The sequence below is a fragment of the Epinephelus fuscoguttatus genome, linkage group LG13, assembly GCF_011397635.1.
Source record: "Epinephelus fuscoguttatus linkage group LG13, E.fuscoguttatus.final_Chr_v1".
NCBI lineage: Eukaryota > Metazoa > Chordata > Actinopteri > Perciformes > Serranidae > Epinephelus > Epinephelus fuscoguttatus.
In genome coordinates this window covers 31,031,911-31,041,353 of record NC_064764.1, presented here as the reverse complement: position 1 = coordinate 31,041,353, position 9,443 = coordinate 31,031,911, and the positions used below count along the sequence as shown (strand labels likewise).

The 9,443-nt window shown below is 40.2% G+C and overlaps 1 protein-coding gene across 2 annotated transcripts; it reads right to left on the bottom strand.

The window, feature by feature from the left end:
- Positions 1–2,915: 2,915 nt before the first annotated feature.
- p2ry8 (P2Y receptor family member 8) lies at positions 2,916–9,443 on the bottom strand. 2 transcript variants are annotated; one of them, XM_049593617.1, is made up of 4 exons: positions 9,267–9,362; positions 7,931–8,013; positions 7,471–7,779; positions 2,916–5,917 (listed from the first exon to the last, which is right to left on the bottom strand). In XM_049593617.1, exons 3-4 carry the CDS (start codon positions 7,761–7,763, stop codon positions 5,155–5,157), a joined length of 1,056 nt encoding a protein of 351 aa, XP_049449574.1. In that variant the 5' UTR covers positions 7,764–7,779; positions 7,931–8,013; positions 9,267–9,362; the 3' UTR covers positions 2,916–5,154. The 2 variants fall into 2 exon arrangements, with proteins under 2 accessions (XP_049449574.1, XP_049449575.1); XM_049593618.1 differs by lacking the exon at positions 7,931–8,013 and having other exon boundaries at positions 9,267–9,443.

The window sequence follows — 9,443 nt, the reverse complement described above, 5'->3', positions numbered from 1 at the left end:
TTTCTCCAGTCACCTTGAGGTGTCTTGTTCTACATACTGTATCTATAGGCCTAGATAAGAAATGAGCTCTCTAGCGCCCCCATTTTGTTTGATGGGGTCAATAATGGAGGGGTCCCCTCAGATTATGTGTGGTCATATGCCTACAAAGTTGCGTGGTGATGGGTGAAACCCTTGAGATGTTATACACCTTTATGTGATGAGCCACGCCCTCCGCAATATTCATTGCCTTACAGAAGCTCAGTTTTAGTAAGTTTTCCAACTTTTACCAAGAGGGAACTTTAGATATTGCTCCCTAGATTATGTTCACCCAGTTTCATGCAGATCGCTCAAACTTCAAAATGGTGGAAAAATGTATATAACCGGAAGTTATGGGTTCTTGAGGCAAATTTGTTCCTCATGAGGAGAGGCATCTCTGTGCAAAGTTTCATGTCTCTACGAAAATCGAAGCATGAGATATGCCCATTCAAAGTTTGCAATTTCAATCGGTTGCTATAGCGCCCCCTTTGGCCAACTGATGTAGTATTGCTTCATTCGCATCCTCCCATGACCCTCTACCACTGTGCCAAATTTCACATGGATTGACCAAGTCAGTGAGGAGAAAAATGTGGAACAGACACACACACAAAGACAGAGTTTTCGTCAGTATATAGTAAGATAGATTCATTATCCACTAACGTAGTATTTTTAAGTAAACTAAACAAAACCATGCATGATGGACTTCATTTGCAAATACTGGAAGATATCCAAATAGTTCAAACCAAATTTCACCTTAAGTTCATGAAAGTTTAACATTTCTCCACTACTTTTAAGTATATGACCCAACTCAGCAATTTTTTATCTAGCCATGCATCATTGTTAATCACTAAAAGCACATTAAGGCACATCTGTAACTGTACAGACTATTGAAGAATCACAGCCTTTAAACAATAAGCCACAACTTATAGATGGAAAACACGTCTCGATTTTTCCAAGAGATCCTTCACAACAGCTTAGATCATATTTTAATTACATACCTGACAGTTAACAAATGCGAGAATAGGTTTTATGGTCTTGGTTCCCCAAAGCTTCATGGGAGTGGTGTATATTAAAAATATATACTGTAAGCCTATATCTCAGCATTTCACCCATTTCCTTGATAAAAAGGAAGGGGGAGGAGAAAAAAACATAATACAGATAGAGAATAGTATTAATTGTTCGACTGATGTTTTCTTAAAATTCCCCCTTAAAGTTAAGACTAGGTCCTTGTAAAGATAGAAGTTATTCACAGACCTTTAAAGAGCTCCTAAGGTAAACAGCTGTTAAGAGCAGGGAGGAGGACTTTAAGGAGTTTCTTAATCAGAGGACAAAATGGTGGAAACACTAAGAGGTTGGAGAAATATTGTGTGTCTGTGGTCGATCTCATTGGAGATATTCACACATTTCCCACTCAATGCAGTTAAGCTTTAACACCAGAAATAAAATGATCACAACGCTAAGATATTTGGAAAACTGGAAGATGCAACAGTGCAGTAGTGATGACTTGTGTCTGTCTCAACCTTCCATCAGCAGAGTGATCACACTAACAATAACAACACTTTCACAGTCAGCACTTCATTTCATTTCCACTGGGTGTCCACACCTTGCAGGCTCACAAATGGGAGTGTCGCTGACAACCAATCACATCTGAAAAAAAGAAAGCATCATACCTAGCAACTGGGTCAACCACACCTCCTCACTGAGGTAGTTTTCACTCTTGCCAGTCATGATGGTTAGTTACTACAAACTGTTTATCTTTTGGCTAAATTTCAAATATAGAATAAAAGGATTATGATGAAATATCACTATTTTGAGCTCAGATTTGGTTACGTTTTCCTGACTGAGGTGTTCAAGGACGATTGGAAATTTGACTATCTAATCATAATTTCTGTTTTTTCCATTTGTGGGTGTGACAAATTGTGTAATCTTGGGAAAACATGCCTTTTTTTCTGTATAAAGTTGCAGTAAAACCAGCCTTTTAAAGCTGTATGCCTCTCTTCTAACCCCCAAAAAAAGTCCCTCTCTAGTGATAAAAAAATATTTGGCATGCCTCCCCCTATTTGCAGCACACCTCCCCTCTCATAAACAACAGACAGTCCCTAAAATTAAATAAATATAAAATAAAAAAGGCGTTTGACCCCATAAAATAAGGTTAAGATCTTGGGCATCTCTATTTCATTCTCTTTGGCACCACCTGTGGCTACAGGATGTAATTGCAGTATGTTTGTTGGGCATGAAACCAGGCTGGTGAAATTACATCATCTGGTTTTCTAAGTACTCGAGCCGGCTAGACAGAAGCAGTTACCACAGCGTCTATGTTTGTTCCGGTGGGCGTGCGCGTCACCACAAATACCCAGTTATACTGCAAATGCTTCCATGAGTACAACCACTATGTGACCTCATTCCCTCACAGTGACCTAACATTCACATTTGTAGTAGCCAAAAATATAAAATCTTATGTATCCCATTTTGATGTCCCAACTTACCTGACTTCACCCTACTACCACTACCACTACGACTACTAATACTATTACTAATAATAATAATCTTACTATATAATGACGAAAACTCTGTCTGTGTGTCTGTTCCATGTTTTTCTTCTCACTGACTTGGTCAATCCATGTGAAATTTGGCACAGTGGCAGAGGGTCATGGGAGGATACGAATGAAGTAATATTACATCAATTGGCCAAAGGGGGGTGCTATAGCAACTGACTGAAATTGCAAACTTTGAATGGGCATATCTCATGCCCTGTATGTAGTAGAGACATGAAACTTTGCACAGAGATCTCCTCACGAGGAACACATTTGCCTCAAGAACCCATAACTTCCGGTTATATAGATTTTCTGCCATTTTGAATTTTTTGAAAAACACTTTTTTGTTTTGTTTTTTTTGTTTTAACCTTTATTTACCCAGGCAAGCAATTAAGAACAAATTCTTGTTTACAAATGCAGCCTGAACCAAAGAGCAAAGGCTCTCTGGAGGGGGGGAGTGGATGCTAAAAATAAAAAATAAAGTTATATAAAATACACAATAAACAATTGATAAATACAATACAATAAAGGTGAAAAACAGTACAAACATGACAAGTAGGCCTACTCAACAGGTGCAAGAGTCAACTATAATTTGTTGCAAATTTTGTTTAAAGACTGTGAGTGATGTGAGGACGGTAAGTTTGAGGGTGTTTTGAATGGTGTTCCAGTCATTAGCTGCAGCAAAGCGGAAAGTGTTGCGTCCAAAGACTGTGCGGGCTTTAGGGATAGAGAGTTTAATGAGTTTACTGGACCTTAAATTGAGGGCAGAGTGGGAGAGGTGCAGGAGGGAGGAGAGATAGGGAGGTGTCATACCAAGTATGGTTTTGTAAATGAGCTGAAGCCAATGGCGGAGTCGTCTGGTGTGGAGGGATGTCCAGTCTACTAGGTTGTATAAGTCACAGTGGTGAGTACTGAAATGTGCACCTGTGGCAAAACGGATGGCAGAGTGGTGGAGAGGGTCCAATTTACTGAGGGTAGAGTGAGATGCCATCCTGTAGATGGTGTCGCCAAGGTCAAATATGGGCAGGATGGACATTTTGACAAGTGTGTGTCTGGCTAAACGGGTGAAGGTCGCCTTGTTGCGATATAGAAAGCTCAAACGAGCTTTAACTTTTGACTGTAAGTGCTTAATGTGGGTGGTGAAGGAGACTTAAATTCGATCTCTTCCTAGGAAGTTTGAGCGATCTGCATGAAACTGGGTGAACATAATCTAGGGACCAATATCTAAAGTTCCCTCTTGGCAAAAGTTGGAAAACTTACTAAAACTGAGCTTCTATAAGGCAATGAATATTGCGGAGGGCGTGGCTCATCACATAAAGGTGTATAACATCTCAAGGGTTTCACCCATCACCACGCAACTTTGTAGGCATATGACCACACATAATCTGAGGGGACCCCTCTGTTATTGACCCCATCAAACCAAATGGGGGCGCTAGAGAGCTCATTTCTTATCTAGGCCTAACCGCCATATTGATTTTTACTAAACTTGGTAGATATGTAGAACAGGACGCCTCAAGGTGACTGGAGAAATTTAACTCTAATTGGCAACTGGTTGGTGCTATAACAACAGAAAAATGCTTAAAACTGGCTAAAATGGGACCGATCGCTGTGGCTCCCCCTGTGGCCCAGTGTTGTTGTTTTTTCTAATTTTTGATATGATTAAGTCATGGCATGGTATGCTGTACATAATCACAGAAACTGTCAGTATGTCATTCTGTCAGTCAGTCATTCTACCAGTGCGCCCCACTTTTAAGCCAATACAACATATAAACACTTTAACTATCTGCCTTTCAACGTGCTACCTCAACTACTAATGTACAGTTTTAGCCCACTAACTATCCCACTGTTGGCAATGGTGCTACTGTACTTTCAATAAAGCAATCGTGCCATCAAATTCACAAAAACTCTGTCTGAATACATTGCTCTTCTTAATGGGTTCAGTTGACTATTTGATCTGCAATTTCCTATGACCTGTATCCCAAACACACACCATGTGAAACTGTACGTGGGCAACTGTGCACTCAATGGGTATGGACTAGTAATAGTAATAATAATAATAATAATAATGCATTTATTTCTACGAAGGAAGAAAACAAATACAGTAAGACAACTTCAAACAAGTTAAAAAAGGTAAAAAGGTCAACTGCAGCAATTCACACACACAGTATACAGACATTTATAGAGACATGTACACACATATAATGGTAAATCCTAAAAGCTCAGCTGTGTCTGCTCTGAAAAAGGCTTATTATATACAAATATTTTATTCACATTTATTTTGCACTTGTGCATGCTACATCTTTTATCAAAAATAGCTATGTTGATGCTTGTGGCAGAAAATAAAATATATATACAACTTTTTTTTTCCATACACTGAAATGACACACAGTCTAGAGTAATGCAAGAACACTAATGGTTAATTTCGCAAAAAGGCTCAGATGTCCTCCATGTTCATTTTTTCTAAAAAGTAATCTGATTCCGAAATGGTAAGATGTTGTACAAGAGCTTGACACACTCAGGCCAACCCTTAACACAGTCAATATCTTTTTCTCACTTCCTTTGTCACGTTGTCTCTTATTTTTCTCTCTCTCTCTGTTCTTTCTCTTTATGCTGTGGTGTGTCGCGGCATCAAAGACACCTTGCTGTTTTCTCTCACCGAACCCTCGAAAGTGCAATGTGCCGAGTACAAACTCTCTTTATGCTCCATCTTCATTGAGTCAGCGCTACTATGGCTCTGCAGATTCAATATCTGTCTCAGCTTTTGTCTGAAATCCTTGGAAGCAAAGTAGTAAATGAAAGGATCGAGACAGCTGTTCAGGCAGCTGAAACACAGAGACAGCTTGTAGGCCATGTAGAGAGACTTCCCATAGAAGATTTTCAGCACAGCGTGAGTCATCAGGAGGATGTTGTTGGGAGCAAAGCACAAGGTGAAGACCAGGAGCACAATGACAGCAAGATGTATCGCCCTCTTTTTCTGGGCTGTCCTGGAATCTTTGGCCAGTTTGTGTATGACGCTCAGATAGCAGAATGTCGTGATTAAGAAAGGGAGGAAGAAGAGGACGATCACCATGCCACCAACAAAGGCCACCCAGGCAAATCTGCTCGGGAGCATTTTTGACTTCAGCATGTCGAAGCATGTGGTAATCCCGAGTTCAGAAACTTCAAAGGTCAGGTCTATCATCAGTGGGTGCAGAACGCACAGGACCAAACCCCACATGAGGAGGCAGCTGAAGACAGCGATGGTCTTCCTCTTCCTAGTCTTTCTGAACTGCATGGGCCTGACGATGCCCAGGTAGCGGTCAATTCCGATGGCCATCATGGTCAGAATGGAACAGTACATATTGGTGTAGAAGACAAGGGTCAGGAAACTGTAGGTGGATACAGAGAAGAAGAGAGTTTTACTTTAACATTAAAAATCAGTGTTTTTTCAATGCTGTTTGGAGATGGGCTGTCAGCTCAGCACTCAGTTAGGTGTGCTCAGCTTTTTTTGTTTGCTAAGTTTTTATCATGCTTTCATTTGCTTGCGAGTCAGTCGATATGATGTGTCTTGCACTGTGCAGGGGCTTGTGGGTCAGAATAGCATGAAAAGCATGCTGACATGCACACAGCAAAATGCGACTGCAGGCAGTAGAACATCCTGGTATTTTTTGGCATACTGCATTTTACATACTATGCACTGGGACATAATACATTTTCTTCTAGAAATACTAAATAGAATGGTAGTGTGGGTATTCGAACACACAGAGTGTTTTTTTTTTTTTATTCGACATTGCATGTCGTGAGAACATGAGTGGCCCTATTTAGAGCTGGTGTTTGGTTTGTTCGTTCTGGGCAGCTGTAGAAACATGGTGGTGCAACATTGCAGACACTGTCAACGATGACCTGCTCTCTGTGCAGATATATAAACGGCTCATTCCGGGGGTAACAAAACACAGTGATTGAAACCTCTGATATCATATTCCATTACTGCCAATGTATCCTTCTAAATCCTACACACTGGACCTTTAAAGGGAAAGATGAGACGATCAACACCACTCTGATCTGCCTGTTCAATATGATTAAGCTACAGTCACTCCAAGAAGTAACAACATCAACCTACAAGCACCTCTAAAGCTCACTAAGGAACACGTTAGTGTTATGGTTTGTTTAAAAAAAAAAAAAATAGAAACAGAAGAGTAAAAACTAACAGTTGTGGTTTTATAGGGGTTTTTGAGTTGGACAACATCTTTGCTGGGGGAGTGAAGTCTTCTTGTGTAATCTGACCTTTTACACTGAGTTTTTCACACTAAGGTTCACACTCTGTTTGTTCTAAGAAACACAGTGTTACATTTCCACGTTAACAAATGGTTTAGTTCATCACACATTCACTGTGCTCAGCTCTCAGCTGCTCTGCTGCTCTGTCTCCTGGGACAGAGTGCCCAGAGTGTGCTCTGCTGCTCCGAAAGAGTGGTGTTCTGAATAACTGAACGGTTCCAAAAACACTCTGAATTTCGGAGCACAACCAGACGATCGGTCTGGTTTGTGCCAGAGTGCAATCCAGCACTTGGAGTAGTATTTCCGAACACACCCTCTATCACAGAGTCTAGGGCATAGTTCTTAACAAACATGACTTTGGTGTCACATTAACAGTTCAGTTTTGGTAAGGATTAACAAAATAAGATAGAACACATTAATTAGTGAGCTTTTCACCGTGTTTAAGGTTTTATGCTAAGCTAAGCTAACTGCTGGCTGTACCTTTATATTGAGCACAGACATCTGAGAGAGGTATTGATCTTCCCATTCAAGTGTATTTCCTAAAATGACAAACTATCCCAACAGGTGGACTGTGGATGTAGCTGTGACAGTAATGTTTGGCCTGACAAACACAATGTGGAAAAGCAGAAAACTTCCTTTGGATTTCTGCTGATTGATATAAAAATACCTGCACATTTCGGGTCCCAGAGTCCAGTTGTATCCTTTGAGCTGGTAGGCGATCTGAAAGGGCAGAGCGCTGCCGAGGGCCAAGTCAGTGAAGGTGAGATTAATCATGAAGATGATGGAGGGGGTCTTGGGGGAGGTACGGAAGATGAGCAGCCACATGGAAAGGCCATTTCCGACCAGGTTAATGGCACTGACGATCATGTAGATGACAGAGATGGTAATGCTGGCTTTGACATTCTGAAACATTGCCAAGGTGGCGTTGTCTAGCTTGACGTGGCTGGAATTCCCCGTCATGACTGGATGGGATCACCTGTGAGTCGGGGTTGAAGAGCGTTATGGTTTTTCACAATTTTCTTTCACTAAATAAATTATGTACATCATGTCAAAGAAGTTTGTATAGCCATGTAGTCAACACTTGGAGGGACCAAATCAGCGGGGAGGTGTGGCGGTCTTGTACCTACCCACAGCAGTCTACTAATAGCTTCCTCTGGTGCTGCAGCACCACTCAGACAAACCACAGACACAACTGCTGTACACTGCAACACTAAAAGATAAAATAAAAATATAAATTTGTTTAGTTTATGACTAAATGATTACATTTGCTAATAATAATTTCAGACAGCAGGATGTGCCCCCCCCCCCCAATATATAATATGATTACTGCCTTGATTTCATGCATTTATTTCATAATGCTTGACTGAAAAAATCATAAAACCTAAAACAACATTCACCCATCACCTTATCCGAAGTAATGCGTGCCACAGATTGCTATCTTTCCTCTTAATGCGTGTGCAAAACTGATTGATCTCAAAGGTGTGAAACAGTCACGGCAGTGTTCATATCAGCACTCCAGCACTCTGTGTTGTTGTTGGCGTGCAAGTGGCACATGTGTCGGGGTGGAGCTTTCACACAGGAAAAGGACATGCTTGATTTGTGGTGAAGAGTGCCAACTGTCGCTGTAGGTAGCTCATGTACTATTGGTGCATGAAAATGTTTAGGGGGACTGGTACCTGGCAATGATCACATTTTAAACAGCGTCAGATTTGACGTGAAACCAAACAGAATTTTGTCTTTTTGAGTAGAAAGTTAACACTTCCAACTCAAGGAATACAAACACTTTCTTTGACACGTGGCGCACAAGGTGGTTTGGAGGAAGAGTTACCACAAACCAGATGACATGCTCAGTAAAGCGGCACTGAAATGTATGTAACAGAAAAGTACCTAATACTACAACAAGTCACAGGATGAAAACAACAGCAATGAACTTACAGTTAGTGAACTGAGATTTTTGGGTGATGATGTGTTTATTTATTTATTAAATAAGTTTGTTAATTTGATCTATTTATTATTTCTTTCTGCCTGAATGTTTATTTGTTGCATCACACTAATGGAATCAAGCATTTTTAACCTGCTGTATGTGTAATTATACTGCTATGCGATTTTTACATTTATACTTTAATAACATACTAATCTGCGTATACAGTTATCTTTTTTGAATATGTCACATGTATACTACACTAAGTCAGATGTGTAGCTCTGTTGGCCACAGTGTGCTGTTTGTCTTTATGTGTTAAGAAGCAGAGTAACAATATTATTTAAAAAAAAAAAAATAAAATAAAAAATGTGATAATTTTTCCCTGACAAGTTAAAAGTATATGCAATAAGTATTAAGCAACCAACACGTGGTGCTCTTTAGGTCCTTTTTAACTCTATATTTCAGATTTGAAAACATAAAAAATGATCATAAGGTTAGCACTTCTCCTGATAAACCTCAGTAAAAGAAAGTTAAACACTCACCTATGAGGCAAACGAGACAACAGGCAGGTAGGCACACACCCAGTATGACGGTTGTAGATGGGGCACTGATATTGTTAGTGCTGAGGAAATGAGATTTGAGCGTTTTACAATGCTGTAGAGAGAGAGAGGAAGTGGATCACGTGACTATCATATCCTACCAACTACAGTTAACAGTAA